At 44.1% G+C, this 13,849-nt stretch overlaps 1 protein-coding gene across 8 annotated transcripts in view; it reads left to right on the top strand.

Moving 5' to 3' along the window:
* Positions 1-13,849, top strand: part of MCOLN2 (mucolipin TRP cation channel 2) — a 31,179-nt gene that overhangs the window by 15,623 nt on the left and 1,707 nt on the right. For 4 of the 8 annotated variants that reach the window (XM_056355782.1, XM_056355785.1, XM_056355790.1 and 1 more), the window contains 3 exons: positions 71-193; positions 2,814-3,020; positions 4,370-4,485. In XM_056355782.1, coding sequence (XP_056211757.1) covers positions 71-193; positions 2,814-3,020; positions 4,370-4,485 — 446 coding nt within the window. Of the gene's footprint in view, positions 1-70; positions 194-2,813; positions 3,021-4,369; positions 4,486-5,593; positions 5,658-5,716; positions 6,270-13,849 lie in introns of those variants that run through there. The other 4 variants (XM_056355789.1, XM_056355784.1, XM_056355787.1 and 1 more) reach the window with 3 other exon arrangements.

The raw sequence follows: 13,849 nt of genomic DNA, 5'->3' as shown, positions 1-13,849 counted from the left end.
TCACTCTTATTCAGGTCTCTTTAACTTGTGGCTTTTTTCCGCTTCTCTGTTCCTCCACCCTGACTTGTAGGTGCTCATTTTGACTATGCAGGCGTCATTGCCCAAAGTGCTAAGGTTTTGTTGTTGTGCTGGAATGATTTATCTTGGCTATACTTTCTGTGGCTGGATTGTCCTCGGACCTTACCATGAAAAGGTACATCAGTAGTTTTACTCTTTTTCTGCTTTAATGACACATATCTGTGTATAGTTCCTAGTTATAACAACAGAAGTGGATCTTAAATTCAAGTTTCTGTTTAAAAAGTGTAACGTGAAGAACACGGGAGCGTTTCCATTTCCATATGTACCTCCTGCCACCTGCTTCTTTTAACAAAATAACTGTTCTTGCTTTCACTGTGTGCTTGAACTCGATGTAATCCCCAGCACAAGGCTGGGTTTGTGAAGAGTGGATGGTTTATCCAGGCAATGTCTGGCTGGAGACCACAAGCGCGTTGCACCGTCTCTCTCGCCCTCTCCTGGCAATCCCGGTTCAGTGGGGTTTGAAGATGCACCAACTAGTTTAGTTACTGTTCCTGGGAATCTTTTGGCTTTGACTTTTTGTTTTTCCAAATCTTTCTGGTGCCGTATGACTTCAGCTCCTAAGTCTTGACTCATAAAGGGCTGGATGAGTGCTTGTCTCGTTTACTTGGCTTCCTGTGGGGGTGTGTGTTGTGGGGTGTTTTGCTTTGGATTTTCGTGGATGTTGGGGGGGGTGGGGTGTTTTGTTTTGTTTCTTAAGGTTAATACCAGAGTATGTGCCTGGTAGGTCATCTTGTCTGAAACATGGGTACAGGAGTAAGGCTTCATACATTCCAAAACACAAGCAAAAACAACTGTAAAGCTCCCCCCTGCCCCCCCCCCCCTTTGGTGGATGCTCTATGTGACAGTTTGAAAAAAGGCAGGTTCCTGTTGTGATATTCTAGATGTCCATTGATGAGTAACAAATGTATGACTTCTTGTTTGTTGGTGACAGTATACAGTCTTAACAGACACATGCTGCAGTGCGCTTTTTCAGCTTCTTGTTTCCCCAGAGCTTGGATTCCTCTAACATAATGTAATTTGCTCCTTTGAGAAATGTAGGTATTCAATCAACACGTTTTCATGTTTTAAGTTGGTGACAATACATTTCTGTGGGATGCTGGATGCTGCATGATCCTTAGTCATGCCAGAGGCTCAATTATTTATAACAAGCACAGCGTAAATACTGTTGTAACTTCCCTGCAGCAAGTACGTTAATTATCTGAGCAGAAGGAGGTGTAGTCAATGTGCTTATCTATGAAAATGTTACCTCTTGCTAGTGTCACCGATCACTGTGGAGGAAAGCCAGCGCAGCTGGGGGGGGTGTTCTGACAGCTCCCCGCTGGAAGGCAGTGCTGCCCAAGCCCGTGGCTGGGCTTGCCAGGCTCTCCTGCTGCACCAGTGCCCCCAGTAACACACGGGAAGGGCTTTCCCTGTCTGCAGGTATGCAGGAGCCAAGTCCCTATGTTCAAAACCAGGGGAATATGTATGTTGCTTTTCCTTCCTCTACTACAGCCAGGGAGAGGGAGTGGGAATCCTGCGTTTTGTTACGTTGATCCAGGGGCTATAGGTGAGCAGCCCTTCGCAGGTCCGTCTTTGTGTCAGTGCATCGAAACTCATGGGTTGCTCAAAAACTACCTGTGTCATGCACCACTTCTTCCCAGATAACATACTGCTGGGTTTCATACTAGCTTTAAAAACGCATACTAAGAGTAAATAAAAAAGCGCCATAGTTAAACCCAGACCTACTATTCTTGTACAACTGTGTTCTCCTTACAAGTGTATGCTACTTCACCTCTTGTTTTCAATATAGGACTGCAGTCCAAGTGAGTGTAGTTGTGTTACTTCATTGATAATAACTACATTAAAACATTGTGTGTTAATTCATATTGTCCAATAAAGTATAGTTAACAAATCCAGTTCTTTAGAGGGGTGGAGCAAGAGTGGGAAGTGTGCTTACCTGGTGGTTGAATGGAATTTAGCCTCAGGGAATGTTCCAGCCTGGGGAAATGGAGCTGGGAATTTCAGAGAATGTCCTTGAAATGAAACCATGTTTTTGTCCAGGGTCTGCTTCAGTAGGTTCACAATACAGCTATAGTTCGTACCTACAACTCGGAAGGCTTTCTGAATGGCAGGTAGATGATGTTGTTGCAAGACAAATCTAGTTTAGATCGTTCAAGCTCTGAAGGCTATATGCTGTCTCCAATTCCTTAATACAGTATTGATTGATTACCCATAATCTAGTAATGCGGCCGAGCTGGGAAACCAGAGAATGTGCATTTTGTTCCCAGTGCACCACCACTGATTTACTGTATAGATTCTGTGGAATAGCATTATCTGTGCTTTGGCAAATGGGATGATATTTTCCTGCAGGTCTAAAATTGCTTAAAATTCGGTAACTTAAACTTTCAGTGCTGGTCAGTTATTGACTGTATTGCATGTTGAGCACAAGAAGTTTATTTTTTGTTAATCTTTTATTTCTGATGTCAATATATAATGCTTAGCCAAGGTTATATTTCTACATGGGTCTATTACTAATGTGTATGTTTTGGCCTGAATGTACAGGAAAGAAAGTGTGGTAGCATTTGATTGATGGGGTTGGCTTTTTAATTCTGCAATGAGCAAAACTTTTTTTTAAACAAACACACAAAACAAAACCAAAATTTACTTTTGTTTTTATAACCCTTTTTTCACTCTCCATTTAATCTGGGTGACTGTGCTTCACATTCTGTCAGTAATTTGTACTTGTTGTTTTCTAGTTTGAAGATCTGAACACAGTGGCTGAGTGTCTGTTTTCTTTGGTCAACGGTGATGATATGTTTGCAACGTTTGCTCAAATCCAGCAGAAGAGCACCCTGGTGTGGGTGTTCAGTCGGCTATATCTGTATTCCTTCATTAGTCTGTTCATATACATGATCCTCAGCCTTTTTATTGCACTCATTACTGACTCCTATGACACCATCAAGGTAAAACATTTTTCTGCTATGCTTCTGATCAGTTTTGTATTGATTCTTGTTAATCACTCAGTAAGATACTGTCTCTAGCATTAGTTATGATGACTGGTGAGACTATTAAAGTCTCTTAGCTTAGCCTGTTGTGAAACTGGGGGGATGACTGGGTAGTCATACAAATGACTAAGCAATAATTGGTTTGGAAGATAATCCTTAGTGTGTATCCCTGTTTTGTATTTCCTGCTGCTTCACCTGGCTTCCAAAAGGTAAGTGGAGGGATGAGTGGAAAGAGTCAGTTTTTTAGGAAAACAGAGCTGGGTAAGTCATGTTGGAAGTGAATGTTTCTTATGGCACCAGAAGCTGAGGTCAGGAAGAGTTTTCTGGCATCTCAGGGAATATCCCCTTGGCAGTAGCATGGCAAAGGCCAAGCAGATAACTCTAAACTCATTTAAGTGTCCAGGCTTGCTTAACGAGCTGCTTGGAAACATGTGGTTAAAAGGAAGTGTCTTCCAAAAGACGCGCTACTTCTTGTTCAAGTTAAAATTGTGCCATCCATTTCCAGTACAAACTGGCTGAAAGTGAAACTAAGTTTTCAGTAATTACCTTTTGTTCTTGTCCTCTAGTACTGTGTCCCCTTTGTGCTCCTGGTAGCTGCAGTAACCAGGGGGAAGGCAATGTGGATCATGCTCTTTGGCTCTCATTCCTTTTTCTTGTCTTAGTATCAGGTAAACAGGCCAGCAGAATCAGGCTAGTCTGGCATGAATTGCGGCTTCCAGGCCAAGCAAAAGCTCCACTTTCTAAGCATCTCGAAATAAAACTTAACTGTCTCTGCTTCTGAGTTTATTGCATGGTCTGACCCGTGAAATGTTTCCCTGTTATCATCCTTCCAAGCACTCGTGGATCAATGAGGAGCTGTTCCAATGTGCAGAACTAGTGTTTTGCAGAGCATTTCTTCAGCCTGCAATGCTGAATATCCACATTAGGGCCCTTCAAATCTAGCATTGGGGTGGCTATAGAAAATGAGCCCAGGGTGCCCACAGTGAGTGAAGCAGCTCGTGTGAACAAGGGAGGATCAGTGTCAGTATGATTTGAGATCACTTTCTTGGTCTTATGGATAGCAAACAAAATTAATGTTGGTCACAGATTCTCTTACATTTTATGTCACTTAGATTGCTTTATTCCATCAACTACATATGTGGTGTTTCTAGGATGGGATTGTATGGTGGTTTTTTTTCTTCCTACAGCAACACTGAACAAGTGAACAAAGTACTCTGGTTTTGAGTATCACATTCTAGAGGAAGTTTTAGAACACATCATGCCTGGTAACTTCTTGTGTGTTGCAAATGAAACACATTCTCTTTCAGAAATACCAACAAAGTGGGTTTCCAGTAACAGATCTACATGAATTTCTGAAAGACCATGGCACTGTTGGTTACAGAAAAGAAGAAACTTCCATGACATTCATCTGCTGCTGTAGGAGGTCAGTAGGGTGTTTTTACTGAGTGTTTTTCTCAGAAGTATGCAAGTTAGCTTCTCACTGCAAAGTGCTGTTTCACAAATGCTGGAGCACCCAGAATTCAGCCTGTGGAATATTTGGACATTGTTGTTCCTCTTGTGCTTTACTTTGTGTTGGATCTTTAGTCTGCTGATAGTGCAGGAGCAGCCATTCTGAGCTTAAATGCATGTTTTAAGTGTTTTGCTCATAGGGAAATTACCATGCAGAAACTGGTGGAAGCTGATGGAAGGACTGCAGAGTATAACATGGAACTGCTGAGGAGTCAGAAGCAAGCTAAGTCCGCTTCATAGGGTTCTGCCAGTCTCCTATTTCCAGCAAGCTTTTCCACAGCTAGGCTGAGAGTTGTAGCAGAAAGTAAGAGAATGCAATTCGGCCAGGGGACCAGTACTTAATCCTGAAGCTATGCTGTGCCTGTGAGGCAAACTGGTTCAATAACATAGGTCAGAATATTGGGAAATACACTTGTAAATGTCTGGTTGTGACCAAACTCAGGCCTTTGGAGGTCTTAGCAGTGTTTTTGAGCTTGTGTTGGTGAGAGATGAACATCTCGCCTGGTGCTTGCTGGTCTGGAAGTTGACTCTTTGAATTCTGTTTCTGAGAAAACCTGGTTGTGGGCACTGTGCAAGGAAGCCAGGCTTTGGGAGGAGGAATAGAGCTGAATGTGAACACTTACTCAATCCTGACTGGTGTAACAAATCCTGTTTTAGCAGTACGGAACTTGTCTACTTAGATACTGAGGCTTTTGTGAAATACAACTTTATACTTTTGATGTACTCTGGTAGATGGAAACCTCATAGCCAAAAGGAGTATGTGAGATGATGATGGGCAGGTATCCCAGCAGTTGCTGTGGATGCTTGAAGGCCAGCTAGTTAACAAGAACTCCAGCCAGGTACAGCTTCAGGTTTCACATCCAAGTCATTGTGCAGGATCAGAGACTTCTGTCTGCTTGAGTGTAATAAATATGCTTTACAGTAACATGCTGCAGAGTATTGAGGGCTCAAGCCTAGTAGCTGGAGTAAAAACCTAGAGGTTTTGCTACTATAGCAGTTTCTGCTTGATTGTCCCAGTGCAGGTGTTGGAGCTGTATGCTGAAATAGGAGAGCACAGAACAGTGGATTAAAACCCAACTTGTATGGGTAAACGCTTCCTATTGCATTTCTTGCTGAATTAAAAATTGTGGGTTTGTTTTTTGCAGACAACAGAGTGATGACAGCTTGATACTTATTAATTGATGGTTATACATTAAAATTCACAACTAATACATGCTAAGAAAGCATAGTTGTACGGAGAAGAATAATTCTCCAAATTGCAATGAAACTCACTATCTGGACCTGCCTCGTTGTGAACAGACTAATCTTACCTAATTAAGGTGTTTTCAGAAGAAAAGCTGCTAATGTGACATCAGCTGGCTGACCAGGAGGAGAGCCAAGAAGCTGCATCTGGAAGAGAGCTGTGAAGAACTCTGTGTTCTTGCCCCAATGTCTGTCATGTTAAAGGCTGATCCTTGAGCATTGTCCGTGGGAGCTCTGTTTTGCTAATCACATCTAGGAGGAAAGAAGGTGGCCCTGAATAAGCTGTTGTTACTAAGAAAAATTTACAATTTAAAAAAAATATTCCATGTTAAAAATACTAAATAAAAGGTAATCAAGAAGAAGGGAGGAGTTCTTCACTTAAAGTGATGCATTCAGCCTGTAACTTCTATGTGGTACAACTCATTTCCCTGAAATAAATTTTTGTAAAACTACAAAGCTGCACGAAAGTGTGAAATAACTGCTATTCTCCCCCTTGTGTATCATTTTAATGCAAACCTTGTATAGATCACAGTATTTTCTTCAAGAGCTTTACTAAAAGCAAAAGCTTTTTTTTTGGCTGTAAGTCTTTTCTATTATGCATACAATATTTGGTATGTACTGTGTCTAAGTTGAAATTACTACTTTAGCTATATGTAAACTCTTTTCTTGTGTGGTTGGAAACTTCCATGGCAAGCATCGTGTGAAGAATAAGAAGTTTATTGCTTTTTTTTGTTGTTGTTGGGGTTGGTTTTTTTTGGGTATTGCATTGTTGTGTTGCTATATCCTGGAGGACAGATTATGGCAAAAACAATGCCATGGAGTTGGCTTGCCTAAATACTTCCATTTCAAGCACATGTTAATTGGAAGAAAATGTGTAACAACTGAGTCTGGCAGCTGATTTTTCTAGGTGTCTTTGGGGTGGTCATCTGTAAAGTACTGTATTTTTCCCTTAGATCTTCATAAACTCCTTTTCAATGACAGTAGAGCACTTTCTGTAGCTCTAAAGCACTTCCAGTATAGTACTGTGTATGTGTTAACCAGGTAGTTCTGAAAACTTCTAGTGCTACTGACTGTTCCTGGGTGGGCAGACTGTTATATTAGGTGCCCCACTTTGAATGGGGCTATCTGCTCCGTAAAAAAACCAAACCCACACCTGTAGCAGCTGATGTTCACTTCAGTCAGAGTATATTGACTAGGACATGGGATTGATACGTGTTCTTGAATACTAATGGTGGACTCTGCAAGTTCTGGTGGTTTGATGTTTCAAATGGCGAAGGGAATTAGATATGCTGCCCTTGCATGAATAAGGTGAGTAGCAGCTTCTTCCCCTCCCTGCCCAAGAAACTGGACAGTGGGAAAAACCAGTGCTGGATTCATACCTTTTTTGGTAGGTTGAAAGACCTGTTTTTTTAACAGGTCTGTTTTCATTCTCTGCTTCCACTCTGGGATGTTTGAAGAAGAGAGGTTGGTAACTGCAGACTCTCCATCAGTGTTTCTGGCCATCAGGTAAGAGCAGTGGTGACTGAGGTCTGGAAAGGTGTGCCGTTTAAATATTTCCTGCCTAGCATTTGCCTTCCTGGCTCTTTTTTTTTTTTTTTTTTGTTGGAAAGGAATGACGTTTTGTCTTGCTTAGGCTACAGCTAGATATCTAGGAGAGATGGTTTTCATGTCAACATTTCTATGCATCTAGGCTCGGCAAATTTTAGTGCTTCTCTTGCTGAAATGTCTTTGGGACAGAGAATCTTTCCATCCCAGCCTGCGCAATACCTTCCTGTGGCTTCAGCTGTCACTACAGCTTGTGGATAAAAATTAAATTGTTACCAATAACCAAGATTTCACACTGTTGGCAAAGATTTTCAGTAACTGTTTTCATCAAACATGCTAACTGTGTAATCTAGGACAGAGGATTACTGTCTTCCACTTGGGACAGAAGAGCCAGTTTTTCTCCTAGTGTTCGTGTGCAGAACTTGTTGGAGTCAGTGTTAGTCTTGCAGTGTATGCTGTGGAGCCCTGGACAATCCAAGTGTTCTGCAGACAACAGAGGTGATCAGCATTAACTGATTGCTGGCAGAGTTTCTTGGCCCATGCTGTGTGCTGTCTTGCCTTTATTATGTGTAAGATGCTGGTGTGTTCTGTGTTTACTGCTGTTTTACTGGTGGCTTTCTGGAATGCCTTGTTTCCGAATCAAACAATTCCCTAGTAAACAGGACCAAAATCCAGCACATCTGAAAATGCATTGTGTTGTACCTTCTGCCAGTACTAACAGAAATCTTAAATTAGAGACTTGGACCTAGAAGAAGCAGGTAATTAATACTACGTTAGTGGGTAACTACTCATATAACATCTTTCAGTATGTGTTGCCCTGGTAGGGCATACAGATACCTTGGGCAGTACATGCTGCCAAGGGCTCTTGCCTGACCGTGCAGTTCTGCCCCTTCTGTGAAGGTGAGATGTCGTTACTGCTAGTGGCTGTGAACTGCCAACACTTGATGGCAGCAGCAGAAGTCCTTGGGCTTGGATTTTTTTTTTTCTTTTCTCTTTAATTTTTGTGCAGTGCTATCTAAGGTATGACAGCAAGTTGTGGAATTACTTTCTGACTTAGGAACAGTGTGACAGGCTCTTGACCTTCTGAGGTCTAGTGCCTCTCTTCCCTAAAGCAGGTGAGATGCATCCCGTCCCCTTGGCACTGTGAGCCACTGTGCAGGAGCCCCCAAGCTCTGACTCGCTGCTCCTTTCCAATTTAGTAGGGCATCGAGTGTGACCTGCCAAAGCCATGGCTTAGATAAATGCTTGTTTGTGAGAGAATCCTCAGGGATTAAGGGGGAAAGTATTACCAACCAAAGGAATGTAGAAAATACCTATTCTTACTGATTTTAAGACTTAATTTCTATAATAGAATCAAAGCTTTCTTGTCCAGTATTGATTAAAAAAAATACATTAAAAAAACTCAGATGCTTGCTGGCTAGACCACTGCTTCAGCCTTAGCATATTAGAGCAGGTGACTGTGTAGTAGAAGCCAATCTGTGTCTTCACCATCTGTTTAGTGTTGTGGGGTTTTTTTCTCTTGGAAAAAAGATAAGGGCCACTTGCTAGAGCCTCTCATTGGCTCTCTATTTCATGGAGGTTAAACTTAACAGGAAATCTGATGTACGTTGTCTCTTAAATCCGTGCATTGATACAGATTTAAATACGGTTGCTGACATTTCAACTGCTGAGGAGGTGATGCACAGTGATGGAAGTAGAACTGGAGCATAAGTTTTGCAAAGTGTTCTGAAAATGAGCTGTTACTTCTGGTTGTCTTGTTTCCTGGGAGTATGAAGCTTTTGCTAATTGCCTTTAGGACTTAATGAAAGGAGGAGAGAAGTGGGTGGGAAGGTTGCATTAGAAGGAAACGGGCAGGAAGGGGAAGCAGCAAGCTTCCTGAGCCATTTTCAAGGTGAGCATTCAGGTGAGGAGGACAAGGTTAATAAGAGTTCGGGCTCGTACTTTGGGGCTTTGTGGATAAAATGGGGAAAAAGCTGCTGGAGCGGAGGCTGCCTGGCATTTTGTATGTAACGAAGTATATGATGTTCTCACCCAAGGCTCAATCTAGTCTTTAACACTGTGTCCAGGTTTCACACCATAATCATCAGGACTTCTGAGGAGCGGAGCAGAGACTTTCTGCTGAGGTTTTCTTCTGTCCATTCTCCAGCTCTGAGCAGACCTGTGTGGAGCTCTGTACTCCTTGGCACTACACCTGGTCACAGTAACTGATTAGGGTAGGTAGTAATGGTTAGATCCATGTGATCGTGGTCTCAAGATAACCTGGATCTTGTACCAGCTCCCAGGTCTGAGTTTGGCTTGCCCTTGGTGGCCGAGCTGTATGCGCGGTCCTGCCCTTCGGTGCTGAGCCAAGCTACAGGTTTCCGTGCCGCCGTTGGGTGTGCGGTGGGTCTGGGTTGCTTGGTTTTGTACTATGTTTAAAAGAACAGCTATGTATGATGCTGGAAGGAAGCAGAACATGTGCCTGCCTGTGCTGTCATGACCCAGTCATGGAAGTTACTGCGGTTTTATCTGCCTTTTGCTTCCCAAAATGTGGATGATGGCGATGGACCTGGCGGGCTCTTCGGGGTAGCACAGCCCTCTAGCTTTCTGCCGCTCTCGGTTGCTCGAAGGTCAGACCTGCGTGCCTGGGCTCTGCCCGCAGCTCGGGAGAGCCAAACCTTCGCACCCGGGGGGACGGGGACGGGACGGGACGTATCCGGGGGAAAAAAAATATAGATGTGGTTCCCGCTGGCAGCGGCGTACGGGTTAACGCGGGGCGGGGGCGGGCGGCGGGGCCGGGGAGTGGGGCAGGGCCGGCGGCGGGGCCGCCACGGGAACGCCTCGGCCGCGGTTTGTTCGCGATTTCCCTCGCAGCCGGGCGGAGCGGAACTTTCTGCGGCTTTGTGAAGCCGTGTGCCCCGAGCCGGCCAGCCCCGGCCCTTGCCGGTGAGCGGGGAGCCGCGCCGGGGCTCCCCCAGCGCTGCCGGGGCGCTTACGGGGCTGCCGCAGCACGGGCACCGCTCTGTGCCCATCTGTACGCGTTCACAAATCTATAGGCGCTTCCTACCTGCACAGTGTGAGCTTCATGCAGGTGGCACTGGGTTTGCGCATCCCTGGACTGGCATGTGCATCGCGCCCTGCGGAGGCACCGGCCGTAAGTACGCGCCGCGGGGGCTGACAGGGGCACTGCTGGGGAGCTCTTCACAAGGTGTCATCTTAACGTATACAATACTGAAAAACACAGTGATATTACTTGTGTTATGTCTCTTGATTAGTTTTTTTTCTAGAGGAAAGAAACAGTGCTGTTGTACCGCCTCGGTGTTGGTGGAGGTGGGTACATCGGCTCCGCTGGTGGCAGCGGGTGGCGGGGAAAGGACATTTCTCACCGCAGGTGGCTCGGGTGCCTTGTGCAGCTCTGCCCTTTAAGCTCTGCGGAGCCTGTGGCTTCTTCCATGTTCTTGTGGTATTTTAAGAGGTGTAGTAGGAAGCACCACTCAAATCCAGTTAGGTGTTGAAAAATCTGATTTCACAGAGTTCATCAGTGTACTGAAAATGATGTGAAATGTAAAAAAAAAACCAAACCACCCACAAAACAACCAACAAAAAAACACAACAAAAAACCCCCCAAACAACCCAACAACCAACCAAGTTTGCACAATCGATAGAGAAGCAGCAGCTGCTTCAGCAAATAAAGCTGCAAGGTGTGTTTGGCTCTTTGCAGAATACTAGACTATAGTTTCAGACAAGTTGGATTGACTGTGCCCTTACCTGCCTGTGCTGCTGTGACTGTTCACAGTTCTGGAATATCCTCCAGCACAGTCTTTATGCTGTCAGAGAGTGAAATAAAATCTCTAAAGTATAAGGTGTGACATCACAGAGGACATGTTCCTCTTAGATAAGAGTCTTGAAGATTCACATACCTAGATTCTACTTTTAGGCGGTTAGGTCCACTTCTAAGTCTCTACCAAATAATTCTTGGTGCCCACCATTTCTACCAGCTCCACTGAAGTGTTTGCTTCCCAACTGGGGCTCCGAATCTGTTACCAGATCGGGTGCGGCCAGGTGCCCTGTTTTCATCAGCAGTGGCATGATTCAGGTCCTCATCAGCTGTGTGCTGAAAATAAACAATAAAAGTTCACTTGGTTGTGACACTGCTGAAATAGTGTGTGTGTGCTGGAGATTTCATGAAAGCAAGCTGATTTGTTGAACTATAAAATTGAGCTGGTAGTGGTCGAGGAGCAGACCTGCAAGTTCTGCAGAAATGGAAAACCTAGCTTAGAAGCAGAACAGGTATTTTCTTCTAAGCATGTTTCACAATGTACAGGCTGTTTGAATGGCTTTTAAATACTTTAAATGCTGTGTCTGTTTCCGCATTATAGGATGACCTGCCAGCTCCTTCCAGAACCACACTTAAAGGAGACTAAATGAAAGCTTTGCAGTGAAGTTTTTAGTTTGAACTCCATATATAGATTTAGTAAACCATAATTTCAGAAAGTCTTAAATTACTGAAGTCTGAAGTCTAAACTTGTGGTAACTAGTGAGTTACTTAGTATCTGTCCCTAACAACTTTCTGCAGTGGGTCAGAGCTTTAAAAAGCAATTTAGTGCAGTCGAGCAGCTCTGTACTAAAAGGATTTCAGGAGCTGGAGCCTGAGCTTTGCAACACCTCGGTGTAGGTGCCCCTGTATCTGTGTCTCACAGTTCAGCTGCCTGTGCCAGTCTACGGCAGCTCAGAGGAACAGCACTGTCGCCTACATGGGCAGGGTGACACTTCGGTGCCTCAACCAATTTTTTTTTGTGTGTGCCTCTTATCAGTCTGTGTGTACAGAGTGCTGTGGTCCGTGGCTGGCGGTACTACTTTCTCTCTGCAACTTAAATATTTAGTCTTGAGGTTCTATACTTTTGATAGGCTTAATACTACTTAAGATTCTTTTGCTTGTACCATATAGCCTTGGTATTTCATGCGGGGTATATGATATATAACAAAACTTCAGGCGCTTCTACCACTGATAACATCGAAGTTGTCAAAGACTCATCTTGATTCCCTTCACCCCACTCCCTTCCCTTTTCCATCCAAAAGATGATGTCATTAAAATGGGCTATTACTGGAAATGACCAGAACCCCAGTGGAAGCATGAGTGCTGCTGTACATTCCATCAACCATCAAGTTAACGTTATGCAGATGAAGCAGGCATGGAGTGGAAGTGGATGTGGTGCTCTGCTCTCCTTAGTCTAAAAGACACTGAAGACCAAGATAATGGGGTAACACTGCTTGTGCGTGCCCAATTTGAGTCCAGCCAATTATCTGAAATTGGGGGTATCTAAGTTACAAAGAAAATATATAACCAAGCAATCATAAGTAGATTATCTTGCTAATAAGTTTGTTCTCTGGATTAAGAACTTAATTATTGAGCTGTAGAATTTTTTAATTTTTTTCCAATTTGTAAACCTTTATTTTAGAAAGGGTATTCTCAGTTCCTTTAAGTGGACCATGTAGCATGCTGTTCCAAGTACAGGTGCTGCCCACAGAGTTTCCTTAAAAGTGTAGAAGTTACTTCTGAGATGATTTTTCTCTGTAAAACCTGTTAAACTAATGCCAGCTTCTGTTGTGTCCTCTAATAGTAGCGGATAAAAAAAACCACCTTTAGATTGAGATATTTGGGCATAACTTTGTGTTATGTGCTTCCTTTCAGTTTGTTTCTCTAAATTGATTTTGGTTATATCAATTAACTATTAAAAAGAATTAAAAGCAAACCAGAGTACCTACCTTACAAACCCCCTTCTTACAGTTACATATTAACGTTTTTGGCCTCTGCTGTGTTACACACCCTTTTCTGCCCTGGTATTTCTTTTTAAGCTGAGGTAACCTGAATGGGTTTCTTGGGTTACCGTGCAATCGTTTGTCTGTGTTTTCCTCTGTGGCCACACATGTATGCAGGGTGTGGAGGGGAACAAGGAACTGATTCCCTTTATGAACTGGTACTACTTGTATGTGTAGCTGGGCTGCCCAGCACCCTGGCGTCCTGCTGCTGCCTCTGCCTTTCTCTTGGGTATGAGCTGAGAGTGTGCTGCTCAGTAACAAGAGAAATAAAATCGGCACCAGGGGTTTATGTGGGAGCAGAGGAGGGGGCAGAGGGTGTGCGTGCCTGCCTGTGGCATGGGGTGCAGGCAGGTGGGAGCGCTGCTGCGGGGAGCCCAGGGCTGCACAGGCTGCACACCACCAGGCAAAGCTGTCGCGCTGCTCTGTTGAGGGCTGTCTGCTGCTGGTGGGATGAGTTTAAGCAGCCTATAAGCAGTATGTGCAGATGCTGCTGCTTAATGTCTCTCTGCAGTAACACTTAGAATGCAAAGAGAGTGAAGTGACTTGCCTCCTTGCTCTGCCATCAGTGCCTGCAATCAGTCAGCACAATAAACTCTGCTTTCTGAAGAGCAGCGTCTGTAACAAATCCCTGTGCCAGCTCAGGAAAAGCAGCAGCAAACCAGGCTGGGGTTCTGCCTGGGCAAACCTGCCTC

This window comes from Falco biarmicus, chromosome 11 (assembly GCF_023638135.1).
Source record: "Falco biarmicus isolate bFalBia1 chromosome 11, bFalBia1.pri, whole genome shotgun sequence".
Taxonomy (NCBI): Eukaryota; Metazoa; Chordata; class Aves; order Falconiformes; family Falconidae; genus Falco; species Falco biarmicus.
Note: the sequence above shows the minus strand (reverse complement) of the source record. Positions and strands in the feature narration are given on the sequence as shown.